Consider the following 17,762-nt stretch of genomic DNA (forward strand, 5'->3'; position numbering starts at 1 on the left):
TACTTTATATGCTAGGTTTAGTCTGGAGTACATTTCCAAAACCAACTCCACCAGTTGACATTGGAGTCTAGCAGAAGAATAGCCTTTAAATATGACCTTCAGTATTGTGATCAGAGTGTTTGGGGTTTGGAGGTGTTTTGTCTCTTGATTTTTTGTAAACACAGCAAGAAGAGAAAATCAGCTCTTTGGGGGTCTTATTATTCCAAACATTCTGGGCTTTAATGAAAAAGCTAGAGGAGCTCTCTGAGCTCCCCGACTCCATTAAGCAGAGGAATGACACTGCTTAGGGGCTGCTTGAAAAGCACCACATGAGGCTCCAGCTGTGAGATGACTATTAAAGTCAATGGGAGGGAAGCAGAACAGGCCCTGTATGGGGCTCTCTGGGTCTCCTCTTGAATGGGCCAATGGTCCATTTATGAAAGTGCTCAATGCAATTTATTTTTAGGGATGGAGCAGAATCTATTAAAGAAAGTCAATTTTTAGACTCCTGCTGGCCATCAGCCATGCTGTTTTTTTTAGCTCTAGAAGATAATGCTGAAAATGGACCCTAAAAAATACCCTAAGGGATGTGAAGATATCTCTGTGTATATGTGTGAACACAAGTGGGAGCACACAGGTACCTGTTTGTAACAAAACCAGAAATACTTGTAGCCAAAGGAAATAGTTGCCTAGAGCACAAGAGATTGTCTTTTTTTTTAATTAATAGACCTTTTTAAAGATGGAAAATTCTATTCTCTAGTCTCTCAGGCCCCTTAATACTAGTGTTTTCCTTCTATTATTTAGAACTAATTTCTCTTGTATATATTATATATTGCCTAGCATGTAGTAGGTTTTTAATGAATGTTTATAGACTGATTGATTAAATAAGGTTTATTCTTCCCCAAATCTGTGATGCTATCACCAATATGCTCACCATCTTCAAAACTTCAGCTCTCCCAGAACCCAACTCTATCTTGGGAAGGTTGAGAAAGAAAGAAAAGATAGGAAGGGAGGGCTGGGCACATGAAGATATGAAGTCATTGGATACCAATTCAGAAATAAATCGAACCTATGAATTCATCTAATCTAAGCCATCTCATTTTACACATAAGGAAACTGAGGCCAAAAGAGATTCAATACTTCAACTAAACATAAATCAAGTAGTAATTCTCCTTGGTACTGGAAAGTAGTATCAGAAAAATGAAGAAAGTTTTCAATGAAGTACTCTAAGAAAACAAAAAAAAAATACAATGTTTAAAATTGTACAAAAGGACAAAGAAATTGCTAACCAAAGAGAATAAGGAATTGGCAGAAATATCAGGATATGTGCAGTACATGACAGATACAATAGAAAAGGGCTGGGCAATGCCTTAAAGGCCTTGAACTAATGAACAAGCTAGCCTTTGATGATTTTTTACTCCAAAGAGGAAGCACACAGATATTCTGAAGGAAAAGACCCACAAACTTACACATGTGATGAAAGAAATGCCTCTTAGCAATACTTAAAATGTATATTAAAATATTTCATGATTGACTGTTGGGACTTAGCACTACCAAGTTTATGTTTGCTCTAGATATAAGTCTGGGTGTCACTTTATAAGTTGATAAAAGCCTGGAAATCCTAGCTCACTGGCTGGTTGTAGGGTCTTTTTTGTTTGTTTTTGCCTGGATATTTAGTGGTAGAAAAATATCTACATTCAGCCAAGTATTCTAGTTGGCTTGGGGAAACCTGTAATGAAATACAAATGTTGTTAATCTTGCAATATTTTGTGTAAAAAGCATCTTTTCAGTTAAGTATGATATGACCTATAGAAATATATAAATAAATTTTATCCTCTAACAAGGAAAAAAAACAAACAAACCCCCCCCCAAAAAAAATCAATTAAAAAATTAAATCAAATCAAGCAACAGAGACAGGTATTTCAATGCAGGTCCTCTAATCCTAAATCTAACACTCTTCCTTTGGAGAAAGTAATGCACATTTCAGGGGCAAAGGATAGAAGAGTAATTCTCAGTCACTCCTGGCAACACGATTTTGTCTTCTAGGTTATGCCTTTTTCTAGGATTTCTGCCTGCACAAAGAGGGAAAAAAACAAATCAGTTGTGGCAGCCATTGCTTCTTCACTGCATAACTTCCAGGGAACAAATTCTTGGAGAATTTTTCCTGTTATCAAGTATAACCTAAGAAAAAAATCTAGATAACAGTAAAGCTCAAGAAGACATTGATCATAGGAAGCCAAGTGGTCCTGCGACAATTTTTTCTGAAGCACAAGAAATGGAGATAAGAATTCAAGAATCACAGTATTTGGAGCTAAAAAATTACCTTATGGGCCATCTTGTCTAAATTCCTCATCTTAAAGTTGATGAAACTGGGGCCCACAGAAGAATTGACTTGCCCAGCATCATACTGGAAATAAGTGACAGAGGACCTAAAGAACATATGGGGGAAATGGAAAGAAAGAAAGGGAGAAGGGAAAGAAGTAGAATAGGGAAAATGGAAGGAGAGAGACAAGAAGGAAGAAAGGGGGATAAAAAAAGAAAACAAGAAAAAGAATGGCAACTAGAACTATAGATTTAGAGTGGTAAAGGACCTGAAGAATTATCTAGTACAATCTTTCCCATAGTCATACATATAGTAAAGAGCAGAACTGGGATCTTAACTTTGGTGTTCTAATTCTAAATCCAGTGTTCTTTCTACTATATCATGGCAACCAAGAAGTATCTTCTCATTACCCTGCTAACCAACAAGCATCTTCTGATCATCATGTCACCAACCTGCATCTCTCATTCTTCTTAATTATGCCAACTTCATGGTCAAGAGTGTATTTCAGTATATATTTTCTTTGTACTGATTCTCTCCTTACTTAAGAGTTATATTTGTTACTTCCCCAGTTAAAATGTAAGGTCCTTAAGAGTAGGATTGTTCCATTCTTTGCATTTCCATACTCAGCACCTAGCATTTGCCAAGAGCATAGTAGGCACTTAATGGATGTTTTTTGATTAGTTGGTTGATACTCCTCAATGACTTGATCAGTGTCAATACTATCTACTGGCTGATCCAGGTTAATGGTCAGTAGCTGCTCCTCAATTTTTCATTCTAGTACAATTTGTGGGTCTGAACTTGGGTGAGTCTGAAAAGATCTTGCTCTAGCCAATGCAGCTTTGTGTCATCGCTACTTCATAGAACCCTGGAGATATTAAAGTGGTTCCAGGAGAAATTGGAAATCAAGTTCTTTTGATGTCAAACTAGGCTATTCCCATCCATTGAGAGAATAGACAATGCGATCTGAAAGAGGTGAGCCTAACTACAAACATCTGTCCTTCTTAGGGAAATATAAAGGGAATAGCAACTTTGTTCTGATCCCACAGCATATGCTTCCCACTTTAAAAAAACAGATCCTAGAGCCCATGAGCAACTTAACTTTCCTAAGAAAATATAACACGATACATTGTAAAGAAAATGGGAAACGTAAGTTAGTAGTGGGGCACTGTCTTGGTATTATTTCCTTCCCTTAATCCCTCTGATCTTAACTAATAAAATACAAATTATCCTTTTATATAACAAAATTGGGATTGGTTTTAGAGTAACAGTGCTTCCAAAAATGATATATTTATGAATCTTCTCTCCTTCATTACCCTCAGAGCAAATAAATAATCTTATAGACTCATTTTGGGGGAAGAGTATTCATGGACAAAGTAAGAGGGAAAAAAAAGAATAATTTAACTACTCTGACTCTTTCCCTAGAGAACTGCATTAAAAGACCCATGTGAAAATACAAGAATAAGATCCTTTGCCCCTGCTTTACTTTCCTAACTCTCTGTCCTTGAAAATCTTGGCTGGGGTTTTGAATTGCCGTAGTCTTCTGCATTTAGCTGAAGTCTGGCTGAGAAGATGGATATGAGAGGTAGCTCTTTGAAAGTGAATTTGCTCTTCTAAAATAAGGTTATTCGATGGAGTGAGGTAGAAAACAAGAGAAAGGTGACTCATTCCACAGTGAGCAATTTGCAGAGAAGGTTCGAAGCTGAAGAGTCTATTCTCCTGTACTCACAGCTATAGTATTCCTAGTATAACTGACTCAAGAGAAAGAATGAGGACAGGGAGAAAATTCCTGCAGCCTACTCTCAATTATCCATAATAATAGGGAATAAAGAAAGTAGGGACAATTGAAATCCACAAAGAAATATAGTTTTTCATTTTAGTGGAGTTTCAACCTACTCTCTTGCTTAACCATTTAAAAGATGGGAAAAAAAAGAAAATAGCTGCTGGAAGTAAAAAAAGAAATGACTTGAGTTTTACTTTTTCTCCTCGATTGCTCAGAATCTCTGTCAAAGATGTTGATAAGCTATGAAATGTCCCAAAAGAGAAACAGCAGGGAGATGAGGAAGAACAGGCAAAGAAGTCAAGGGAATCAAGGAGAATTAAAAAGGTCGATCCCCACATAATACATAACAGGGTACCCAATATCACACTGTCTCAATGAAGCTTCATAGGTGAAAAGTAATTGTACTACACCTCATGAAATGAGAAAAAAATATAATAGACAGACTATTCAGAAAAGATGAACAGACTCCAGAAAAAGAAATCTACAGTACTTTACTGCTTGCAAAGGATTTTTCTCTGTCGCCTTATGATTTAAATAGTGTAAATAATATCATTCTTATTTTGACAAGAAGGAACACAGAGGAATTAAAAGACTTTCCTAAAAGCACACTACTTCCTCAAGATCTATCTCAATCATCCAGAGATAGATTACCCATTTTCAAGTTTTATGTTGTAATTTATTAAACAACAGGTTTTTCTCTGTGGCAAACAGCACATTTCTGGACCATCTCCCACTATTATCAAGGTATGTATTCAGGGAATGCAAACTAAAGTTTAATATTAGATTGTATAAATCAGACCTAGGAAAACCTTAGGCACATCTAATTGGGGGCAGGGGAAAGAGAGGCATGTTGTCAAGCCAAATTTACTCATTTGAAGAATATCTGTAGTTTTGGATTATCCACACCTACAAATCTTTCTTTTGAAGTAAACAATCATGAGTGGAAAAACTATAAAACTTAGATCAGAGTGGCTCTTGTTGCTGGCCAAGGTGCTGAAAAGGGCACTGGGTTCTGTCTCCTAGAAAAAAAATAGACGTGTATAAACAAGTGGAAAAGAGAAATGGCATTGTAGAAAGTTAGATGTGGAAAGGATGTTGGAGACCATCTGGTTCAATCCTGTCATTTTTATAGATGAGGAAACTGAGATTCAGAAATGCTAAGTGACTTGCCCAAACTCACAAAGAGAGTGAGCACTGATGACATGAGCCTTTTTTCCTCAGGTTCTTTCTACTATATCCCAATGCCTCTAAGGAGAATAGTCAGACCACATGGTAATGAGGGTTACTTTTTTTCTCATTGGCCTTTTTAGCTCTTAAGGCTGCTGACAAAACTTCAATTTATAACTGTAATTACTCTAAGGAGTCCAGATGATTTATGCTGTTCTATCATAAATGTTATTTTGAAAAAATTAAAAAGGAAAAAAAAATTAACAAATGTTATTTTGACATATATGAACATGGTCTAAGCAGCAAGACAAACATAGTGACAATGAAGTAAAAATAAACTTCCTTCAGTCAGAGCGGTGCATGCCTATAATTCCTGCTAGAGAGGCTGGGGAATCTGTTAATATCCAGAATTCTAAGGTTTTAATGATGTTCACGTTAAGTATGGCACCAATTTGTTATACCCCAGAAGATTACCATCCCAGGTGAAAAATGGAATAGGTCAAAGCTCTGTTCCAATCAGCAGTGGAATTGGGCTGCTTAATGGCTGCTGTACTTCCAATCTGAATGAGACAGAGAAACCTATGCTCAAAATGACAACAAATTGGTACAATAAGATTTTGGTAGACTGCCACATCACTTATAAGGGACAGCTTCTGAGTGATATATAGTATTCCTGTTCCTACTATTCTGGATTACAATTTTCTGAATTTAAGCAGATAAAGACTTGGAATTTTCCTATTTACTTCTCTTTAATAAGAGATAAAATAGTACCTAGTTTCTCAAAGAAAAAGGAATGGTACAAATACTTGCATACAAATATACAGTTAACTCTCGTTAGCTCTTTTTAGCCAGTCCTCATGAGAGCTTTTCTAATTATTCATTGTCCCTCCTGCAAGGGAGTTCACCACCAAAACTCATTCAAGGGAAGTGATGCATCTGATTCCTGAAACACTAACTGACCTGAGCAAGTCTTATTATATAATCGCGATTTATCTATTCTGTCAGGTACATCAGAATCAAATAAAGACTGTAAAATGTCAAGTAAAGTAAATCTGCTTTTTCTTCACAACTTTATGACAAGGAAATTCATGCTGTTGTTATTATCTCATCGGGGCATCTAAACTGTCTTATTGTCATAGAAAATTAAATATTTATGTACTAGCAAAATTGGTTACATGGCATAATCATATCTGGGGGGAGAAAATGGAAAGATTTACCACATTTCATTAGCTTTGAAATGTAATTTGCATTTTAAAGTCATAGAGTTGGAGAATTTAAATCTGAAAGGAAACTTGGAGATCATTAAGTTCAACTCCTTCCTTGCCAACAAATGAAGAGATGGGAAAGAACTTGCTCAAAGTCAAATAATAAGATAATTAGAGTCATAGATTTAGAGCCAGAAAAGACCTTAAAGTCAATACTGTTCACCCTTTCATTTTACATGTAAGGAAACTGACACCTAAAAGAAGGAAATGATTTGTTACCATCATTATCAAAGAATTACAGGAACAAAGACCCTGCTGTAAGAGATCTTAGAAGCCTTGTAGTCTGACTCCCATCATTTTATTAGTGAGGAAATTGAGACCCAGTGAAGGGAAGGGACTTGCCCATGGTCATATTAAAGGGCCATACATTTTGAGCTAGAAAGGACTTCAAAAACCATCTCAGTTACTCCCCTAATTTTACAAATAAGGAAACTGAGGTTCAAGGAGTTTAAATGATTTGCCCAAAGTCCCACAAGTAATAGTCATCAAAGACAGGATTCAAAGTGATAGCCTATAACTGTAGAGCCAGTAGTCTTTCCACTGAACCACAGTGTCTACCTAAAGTCACTTTACCTATCTATTTTTCCAGACAACACTTTAAATTGCAGAGCAGGTATCACTCTGCCCTGGTAGAGAGAATTTCCTCACTAGAAATTTCCTATATCAATTAAATCACTGAACCAGTCCAATATATACATATTATATATATACATATATTTATTATTATTATCAGGGTTATATTTTATACCACTGTGGTTGTCTTCGGATATCCTTTCCCATCTTGACTGAACACTAGGATATCCCTAGAAGAAGAAGCTTCATATACTGCTAGGGAAAAGTCAAAGAAGCAGTATATTCTGAAACCTGAAATATTCCTGGAAAATCTTAGTACAGACTGAGAAGCATGAAATCCAGCATTGTATTGCCCTCTGTATTCCAACCAGTCACTAAGATGTGATTCTTTGTATACAAACACATCATTACCATCCCTCCACCAACAGCACTTTTGCTTTCAGCTCTTTTTCCAATAATGGCATTAACTCATGCTGAGAAATCCACTTGCTCTTTTTAGATTCCTGTTGTTACTGAAGTATGTTTCTAGGAGGCAGATGGTCAGGGTGAGGGTTTCAGACTATGGTGTAACTCGCCAGAAGAAAATTGCTATCTAAAGCTATGGACCAGACTAACTATGTATGGAATCCAATGACTTCTTTTCATTCATCTAAACAAGTAATCTAGTCAGCCACAAACTGAGCCATACCAACCACCTTGATTGAGTTGAGTGAAATTCCACCATCACCTTCCATGAACAAAGAGTCTATGCCTCTAAAAGACCATTTTTAGAATGTCTTAAATGCATCTCAGTTTATGAGCATGTGCAATTTACTCAGCTCCATCAAGAAGTATGAACAAATTGTGTTCATTCCTGGGTAAGTGACCATTACCATCTGAAAATTTGGAATGCTTCTCCAATGTTTATAGAATTGTCCAATGCTAATTGGCATTCATTCCCACTGCTTCCTAAACAGAGCCCCAAGCTTCCTCCCTTTTGCTTCCTATCCCAATTTATTCCAGGGTGACATTTTACCTTCCTCCAACATAAATTAGAGTGTAATTTTTAATCTTTTTGCTTAGATTGCCTTGGCAACCTTGAATTCTGTGTAGATGCCTGGGCTGCATTGGAGAAAGAAAGCATAAAATGTATTTGTACAAATCAGAATTACAAACCTTTACATGAATCATCCTCAATTGGCTGTTTGAAAGCTGTTATGTCAGAGAAGGTGCAAAGAAATAAAACCACTTTATCCTGTTCGTTTCGAATCGGAGCGATTTTCACAAAGAACCACACAGGTGTCCCTGAAAAGAATATCAAAAGGGTGGTCAGTAATTTGCATTTTTATTCAAGGCTCTATGGAAGCAAAGGGTTTGGGGAATGAATAGGTGCAGATATTAATTTATGAGGGAAAAAAGGCATCTGATTTTATTCAGCTGCTGGCAATTACATCATTAATTGCCTTTCTTCACAGATTAAAAATATTCACCTTAATATCTCAAATGGGGCTTTACTTTTGGCAAGTTCAAATAATTGCACAAAAACTGGTCTCATTTACCTTTATATAATATCCTAGGGAAGCAAGTAACAAATTGATGCATTCCAAATAGAGAAACTGAGACACAGAAAACTCAAAACTCCCCCCATCCCATCATGTGACCAGATGCATATACCAAGAAAAGAATGAGCATTTTTATACCCTGACTGATAGGGCACATACCCTCCATTTCCAGGTCCATTTGTAAAGGTCTTTAAAGGAAGGTTGTGGTTTTGAAACCCACAAATTTGGTACACACATTATATCTGTTAGGGGGCTGGAGGAGGGGAAGAGAAAAAGAAATACAGAGAGGGGGTCAGAGGGGTATTGGAAAATGTAGAGAAGAGGCGGGGAAAGGATAGGAATTGGTGATTTTCTAAGAAGGGAAAGATTCTAAGAGTTTGGGGGTGCTTTCGTCATTGCCACAGAACTCTCTGGGAAGAATCCAGAAAGAATACATTGGGCAAACTTCCACTCCCATTTACCTTGCTCCTGAGACTAAATGGTGAGGAAACAGGCTTCAACAGTTATGAGTATTCAAAATAGGACCCAGAGAGACCCTATTACTTACTGACTCTCCAAAATGGAACCAGCCCCATGGCAATCAATGTCCCAAAATCTGAGTCAGTTCAGTTTCTAATTTTAAAAATATTTTAAGCATTTAAAAACATTTTAAACGTTCTATTATTTATATTATTACATATAATGTGTGGTTTATGTTATTACAGAAGACCATTTCTCCTGAGTTCCCATTTTTAATCCATTGTGGTTTATTTTGTGTACAAAATCATGATGTTGATTTTAAAGAATTTTAAAGAAAAAGAGAGCAGTGATTGAGCTTGCCCAAGTAGTGGGTCATGGTAACAGGATTCCCAACAATTGGACCAGTCCTCTAGCTCTCCTTCTCTGACTCTTCCTAACTTTTACCATTCACAACAGATACCACCCAGGGAACTAGACAGATGCCACTTAATTAAAAGAGTCAGTGCACAAGCACTTACATACTTTTAGCTAAGGTGTATTTTGTTTTAATTTTGCTAAATGGAAAAAAAAGGATGAGATACAGATTCACAGTGAATACGAGGAGGGTTCTGCTTTCTTATCTCTATCTTGAACATAAAATTGTGGAAATGTGCCGTCCCTACTATAGAAGGATGCCGCTTCTGACCTTAGACATCTACTTTAAAGAAAATTCCTTAAAACTTAACAACTTCCTCCAGGAGCAGGAATAAAGTATATTCATGCACATGCCTCATATCTGCCTTCCTAACAAGGTATACATTGGTGAGGTTTGACTGGACTAGCTTTGTGGCATGAACAAAACTACAGTAAATGAGAATCAAATTTGTGATCTTGGTCTCAATAACAACATATTCTAAAAGCCTCTATTTTAAAAACGGCCAGGTCTGGTATTAGGCATAAAACTGAGCCTGGGAAAAGGTGGGGGAGAGACTTGAACTTATCCCCAAATAGAATACAGCTGCCTCCCCCAGGATGACACATACATGCTGCACAGATCATCTGTCACTAGAAAGAATAATTAGCAGCTTCATGAATTAGTGTTCCATTTACATTTCCATCATCAAGACTAATTATCTGTTGGCTGAAATAAAACCTTGTCTTGATTGCAGGTGTTTGTATAGGGTATAAAACTCACACAGCTGTTCTCCCAAATCCCCCCTCCCTATAATTCCCTCCATAATCCCTTCAATGTAATCACACAAATGCCCTTGCCTGTTAACAGGAGACACTCTTTCTCTCTAACATATTATAGCATGTGTGATATGAATAGCTTATTGATCATTGATGTTCCTAGCTCACCATCTTCATAATAATAACAATACTATAACAGCTGGCATTTATATATCACTTGAAAGCTGATACAATGTCTTTTGATGAAGAGATAGGGTGACGAAGTGGATAGCGTGCTGGAATTGGAATCAGGAAAACATGGGTTTGTATCTTGCCCCACACACTTACTAGGTATGTGAACAGAACAAGTCACTTACCCTCCCTGGAAATCAGTTTCTTCATCTATAAAATGAGAGAACTGGACTCAATAACCTTTAGCTCCAAAATTATGATCCTATGACCCTATAAAGTAGCTATTTCAAAAAGTATTCTCATTTTACAGATTTTATTCAATTAATTCAATTTATTAAGCATTAGTTAAATGCAAAGCCTCACCAAAGTATTAAATGGACTCTGTGCTCAAAGAGCTTTCATCCTGTTCATGAGGAATGAGGTACAAGCGTGTTAAATGGTTTGCCTGGTGTTACTGCCTCCTACGCCAAATCCAATACACGAAGGTTGTGCCTATATGAGAGATTTGAAGTTTTTCATAGAGTACTGGCCACATATAAGTGGTTCTCTTTATGAAGTGCTCTGGACAGAGCCACCTGCAAGTAAGTGCCTAATAAAGGCATCTTTCTGATAATAATAATAGTAAAGTTATATCTTTTACCACAGTGCCATATACCTTAGCGTTCAAATAAATATCAAAGTGCATCAAACTAAGGCCACAAACTCAGGCAAAAGAAATCCTGCCTAGATGCAATTTCATTCTTAAAGACAAAAGGAAAAAAAAACCATTAGAATGCGAGAAGGCTATTTGGAGAACATAAAGAACTGATTGAAACCAACTGGTGGAAATATAAAGAATTAAAGTGGTTCCACCATTTGTTACACTCCCCACTGGGCCTGTGTATTGCAGGAGGTTTCACAGGGTAGAGATCTTGCATACCATATGTGCCTCACTACCTAACCACAGCAGGGTGGTAAAGGGACTGGGTCCTAGATTGATAAAGTAGGCTCTCCAGCAAACAAAAGGCTACAAACATCCAGCTGCAAAAGAAGACTTCCCTGACAAATAAGTAAGTTTCTGGCTCTTAGAACTATAGAAAATCCTGAAGTTTCAAGTCAGGTGTAATGAGGGGTCTGGCACATGCACAGAGGGCATCAGGTCACTCGGCTGAGGCAATCTTTTCTTCACATAGGAAAGCCAAGGAACTTCCTTCTGGGAGAAGCATGATGACTTGTAATGGCTTTGCATGAGTCTTTTAAGGCATGAGAAGAAATTCTGTAACTTGTTGCATTCTGCTAACCACAGGATTAGAACTAGAATTTTTTGATTAGCTGGATAGCCAGAACTGGGGGTATCTTCAAAAAATTTGAGTAAACATCATCTTACACATGATCTCATTCTCTGCCCTGGTGCTTTTGGAGGTTCTCGGTATGTCTTTTGTTCATAATGTCCAGTAAGAGACCTTATTGTGATTCTTATTTATTTATTTATATCCTATGCACTTAATACAACACTTAGCACATAGTAATTGCTTGATAAACATTTTCTTATATTTTTTGGTTCTACCTCTTTCACTTTGCAGCAGTTCAAATTACTCAAATGACATATTTGTCATTTCTTACTGCACAATAATATTCCATTACATTCAAATGTCACAGGGTTTATTTTTTTAACCATTCCAACTTTGTTTCCAGTTCCTTGCTACCATAAGCAGTAATAAATAAGTATAGGTAAATAATAAAAAAAAGTTAGACATCATTTTACAGCATTGCCTTCTGGTGGATATCTCAAACAAAGAAGTCATTGACAACCTCTAAGACAATGGGATGAAGAATAGGATTGACATGAACATTTTAGCACATATTGGACCTTTGTTTCCATCTTTAATTTCTTCAGCATATATATCTAGTTGTGGAATTGCTAGGTCAAAGAAGATGAACAATCTTCTTGAATAATTCCAAATTTGTCCAGAAAGGCTCCATTGACAGTAAATTAGTGTGTTTGTCATTCCATGGCCATTTTGACACTAACTGTCCCCATTTTTTTTCATCTTTGTCAGTTCACATTTTTTTAAATTGAAACGTCAGAGTTGTTTTAATTTGCATTTCTCTTAGTTTTAGTGATTTGGAGCATGTCTCCTCTAGGTCATTTGTGGTTTACAACATTTCTTCTGAATTTTTTTCTAATCCTTTAATCGCATATCTACTGAGGAAAAAATATTTAATTTTTAAAAAAAATTGTTAAGTACCAGAATAAATCATAAAATGGGTCAGTTCAGTCCTTGCTCTCAGAAAGGTGTTTTGTTTTATAAAATGTCACAAATAATCTTCCTTCTCTTTTCTAGTATGCCACCACCCTTATGAAAGACCTCAGGTCCTCAAGCCTAGACTATTTCAATCGTTTGCTATTCAGTCTTCCTGCCACATGCCTTTTCCTAGTCCATCCTTCATTTAGCCCCAAAGTGATTTTCCTAAAGCACATAACCATGTCAGCCCTCTACTCAATAAACACTGGTGCCTCCCTATCACCTCAAGGTTCAAATACAAAATCATCCATTTGGCATTCAAACCAGCCTCCTCTTACATGTCCAATCTTATACCTTACACCACTCCCATCACACACACACACACACACACACACACACACACACACACACACACACACTCTGCAATCCAGTGAATCTGGCCTTCTTGTTACTACCAAAATAATATGCTCCATTACTTGGCTCCGTGTATTTTTTCTGTCATCCATGTCTGGAATGCTCCTTATCCTCATCTCCCCTTGCTGGCTTTCTTGGCTTCCTCCAATTCCCAGATCAGGTCAGATTCTATCTTCTAAAAGAAACTTTTCCCAGTCCCTCTTAACTCTAGTCTCTTCTATCTATTGGTTAACTATATTCTCTTCTATCTTATTAATTTGTGTACAACATGTTTATACATACTTGTTTGCATGTCATCCCTCCCACTGGAATGTGATCATCATAAGATTAGGGACTATTTTTTGCCTCTCTTTGTATCCTCAGCACTTAGCATAGTGCTTCACACATAAAGGGAGCTTAATAAACCCTTATTGACTGAAAGACAGATAAGATAATAAATCAAAAAGTCTTTTAGAGATCAATCTTAGAGGATCTTAGAGACCAAACCCGTCATGACTTCCTCAAGGTAAAACATTTAACAAAAGCATTTTAAATGAATAGTTTAGAATTAAGCCTAGATCCTTTGACTCCAACTCTGGCAATCTTCTCACTATGTCATACTTCTTATCATAAATACCAATACAGATAACTCTGATAGGCAGTATTATGTGATATATTTATTAGAGAGATATAACACTATAGAGTGCCATGTAAAGTGGAAGAAATTGGGAAGAGAAAAGGGAAATTAATAAAAGCTTCATTTAGGAATCAAAAGGTGAACTTTTGTCCATGTATATATGCATTTTTGTATGTGTACACATATGTATGTATGTATAAGCATGGAGAAAATAGTAACTGCTTATAATGTAATATAGACCAAAAAAACCCACAACAAATAGATTAAAATGATTTAAAAAAACACAGGTTCAACAACACTTCATTACTCCATTTTCTGGTTTTATCCATGGCTAACATTAAATAATAAATCAGCTTTTCCCTACTCTTCAGCTTCCTCTATGGTAACTCTTATTTCACAACTCAACAAATAATTACTCACAAGAAAAACTTATTGTAATATTGCCCTGAGTAAAAGGTAATCAGGTAGAAAAATTTGGTATAAACATTGTTTCTAATTTTCTGAAACATGGATCCTGGGTTATCTCTTTCTTTAGAATATCTATGATCCAGCTCCTTCCAGTGGCACAGTTAAACAAGTCTAGGTTTTGAGATTCTACAGAAAACCCAAAGCTTTGGCTCCAACAATGGTTTGACTAAGTTATATTCAAGATAAAGAGGAGAAAATTACCAGAGGGTAACTTTCTTAGGAAATATTAACTTACATAGAGTGGAAATATGCTATTCTTTAACTCTTGCCTCTTTATAGCATGTTCTATGTTATCTATATCACTTCTCCCATGAAAAACTCAAACTGCTTGCTGATTTGATCTGATTAAATGCTAGTTCAGAATTATTAGCCAGTGGGATTTAGCAGTTACCTGAAAGTTTTAAATCAACTCCTAATTTATAGGCCGGTGGTTAGCCAGCTCAATTCTGTTCCATATCAAAACCTGCTATAGTTCTCAGTGCTATTGTTCATCCTTCGTTTTTAAAGAGGGCCAATGATATCCCAGGGTGATGACTTATTTTTTATTACAATAATTTTTTTCAGATTACATGTCAATAACATTTTTTACATCTGTTTTCAGGTATTTTGCAATCCATAGTCTCTCTTTCCCTTCCATCCCCAAAAAGGCAGGCAATTTGATATAGGTTGTACATTTATTATTATATGGTTCCTGTTTCCATGTTCATCAAGTTGTAAAAGAAGACATATATTGCTTACACTAGAGAAAAATTCATGGAGGAAATAAGGCAGAGAATGATATGTTTCAATTTGCATTTGGACTCCATCTCTTCTTTCTTTCTTTCTTTTGGTGGATACTCTTTTTTTGTCACAAATCTCTTGGAGTTATTTGGGATCCTTGCCTTGCTGATAATAGTTAAGTCATTCACAGTTGATTATTATACTTTATTTCTGTTACTGTGTACAATGTTCTTCTAGTTCTCACTTCACTTTGTAATCTTTCCAGGGTTTTTGATGATCATCTTGTTTATCATTTCTTATGCCACATTAATATTCCATTATAAGTATATGCAACTTGTTCAGCCATTCCCCAATTATTGAATATCCTTTTGGTTTCTGGTTCTTTGCCACCACACAAAAAAAAAAAGTTGCTAAAATATTTTTGTACAAGTAGGTACTTTTCCCCATCTTTAATCTCTTTGGGATATAGTGGCATTGCTGGGTCAAAGAATATGCATGATTTTATGACCTTTTGGGCATGGTTCAAGATGGCTCAACAAAATGGTTTTTTATCAACTCACGGATCCACAAGCAATGTATTAGTGTCTCAGTTTTCCCCAACCTCTCTAGCATTTACTATTTTCCTTTTTTGTCATGTTGGTCAATCTGATGTGAGATGGTGCCTCAGAGCTATTTTTAATTTGCATTTCTCTAATCAATGGTGTTTAACTTCTTCATCTGAGAAATGCCTGTTCATATCCTTTTTATCATTTGTCAGTTGAGAAGTGTTTAGCGTTCTTATAAATTTGATTCAGTTCTCCATATATTTGAGAATCAATCCTTTGTCAGAGAGACTTGCTATAAAGACTTTTGCCCCAGTTTATTGTTTTCCTTTTAATCTTATTTACACTGCTTTTTCTTTGTACTGATATCTATTTTATATCTCATAATGTTCTATATGTCTTATTTTGACCTAAAATTCTTCCCTTTTCCATATATTTGATGGGTAAAGTAGTTTGTGTACCCCTAATTTATTTTTGGTATTAACCTTATCATATATCCATTTTGACTTTACCTTGGTATACAGCACTAGGTGTTGATCTATGCCTAATTTCTGCCATATTATTTTCCAGTTTCCCTAGCAGTTTTTGGCAAATAGTGAAATCACAGATCTTTGGATTTGTCAAATACTAGGTCACTATGGTCATTTAACATTGAGTGCCTGATCTATTCCATTGGTCCTTCATTCTATTTCTTAGCCAATACAGATTGTTTTGATGGCACCATGGAAGAATCTTAAGGAAGAGATGTTCCTATCTATTTCCCTCTCCAAATGGTTACTTGGGAGGGAAAAACAGAAAGGAAACATGTTCCAAATGTTCCAGACAAAGGACAAAAGATTAATCATATCCCTTAAAAAGAAGATGGATGTCCTAACTCAGGGAAAACAATACATCCGAAAATTTGACTGATGACAAAAGACTGATGCTATGACAAATGACCTTTCTAAAAGTGAAAGCATAAAAGTGCTCACTGAATTAGCCTCTGTCTATTGGTCATCCTTTGGGCTTTAGCCTTTACATTAGCACCATTGGGTTTTTTTTTTTTTATTCACCCATTAGGTCAGGCAGAATCGAAGCTATAAGTCTTGGCTTTGAGTTTCCCTCAGTCATAAAGCCCTGACAAGCAGGAAACTAGGTTTCAAGTTTGTAAGACTGACTTTTCCATTTTCTCTATCAATCTCCCATTATTTTCACATGCTTCTTCTCTATATACCAGTGCCCACAGCCTGGACCAGTATTTGATAATAATAAAGTTATAAATCATATGTAGCTCACTGGCTCTTGGGAAGAGCTAGTCCTGGACAATTTTTATAGACCCACAAATGAGGCAGGGAGAATGGAAGATGGTATATTTCAATGGATTTATTGGGTAGGGAGGAAAAAATAAACTTGTTCATGAACAAAGAGTAAAGACGTCAGCTTGTGGTCTGGAAATGGCTTATTTTTGCCACTTGTGACCTTGGATAAGTCTCTTAACTATTTTTACTTTCCTATACAACATATTTCCTCCTGGTAACAACTTCCTAATATGTATTATCTTCTTCCATTATAATGCAAATGTCCTAAATATTTATTTTGAATTGTTTTGTGATTGTTGTTGTTTTCATTCACATAGTAGTTAGTAGTCATGCATGTAATTTTCTTGACTCTGCTTACTTTACTCTGTACTCAAGTCATATAAGAATTTCCAGCTTCTCTATATTCATTATATTCATTATTTCTTATAGCACAATAATATTCCATTGCATTCATGAACCAAAACTTGCTAAGTTATTTGAAAGTTCATGGTCATCTACTTTGTTTGCAGTTCTTTGCTACCACCAAAAGTCCTGCTATAACTATTATGGTATGTATAGGAACTTTCTCCTTAATGAATGCTTTGAATTTGACCAGAAGTGGAATCTCTGGTTCAAAGGTATGAAGATTTTCGTCATTATGTTTGCATAATACCAAACTGCCTCCCAAAATGGTTACACTGATTTGCAGCTTCAGCAACAATATACTAGTGTGTTTATCTTCTCACAATCCCTGCAGCTTTGACTATTCCCATCTTCTGTCATCTTTGTCAACTTGTTGGGTATGAGGTAGAACCTCAGGGTCATTTTGATTTGCATTTATCTTTTGACTGGTGATCTGGGATATTCTTTCCAATGTTTATTAAAAGCTTGGAATTATTTGAAGGAGTTCTTGTTCAGATCTTTTGATCCCTGGAAAAAATTGTTTTTGTATCATAAATGATAACTGCTCCTATCCTACCATCCATAGGATGTATGCTTTGAGTTGTATTTCCCTTCATAAGGAACCAAATCAACTACAACTTATTTACACTGTTTTCCTCATGGTCTTCAG

At 36.1% G+C, this 17,762-nt stretch overlaps 1 protein-coding gene across 1 annotated transcript in view; it reads right to left on the bottom strand.

Moving 5' to 3' along the window:
- KCNH1 (potassium voltage-gated channel subfamily H member 1) overlaps positions 1–17,762 on the bottom strand; it is a 582,845-nt gene that overhangs the window by 525,278 nt on the left and 39,805 nt on the right. The window contains exon 4 of the mRNA XM_056815882.1: positions 8,243–8,371. Within this exon, the coding sequence (XP_056671860.1) occupies positions 8,243–8,371 (129 nt within the window). The remainder of the gene's footprint in view (positions 1–8,242; positions 8,372–17,762) is intronic.

The sequence above is a fragment of the Monodelphis domestica genome, chromosome 2, assembly GCF_027887165.1.
Source record: "Monodelphis domestica isolate mMonDom1 chromosome 2, mMonDom1.pri, whole genome shotgun sequence".
NCBI classification, from domain to species: Eukaryota; Metazoa; Chordata; class Mammalia; order Didelphimorphia; family Didelphidae; genus Monodelphis; species Monodelphis domestica.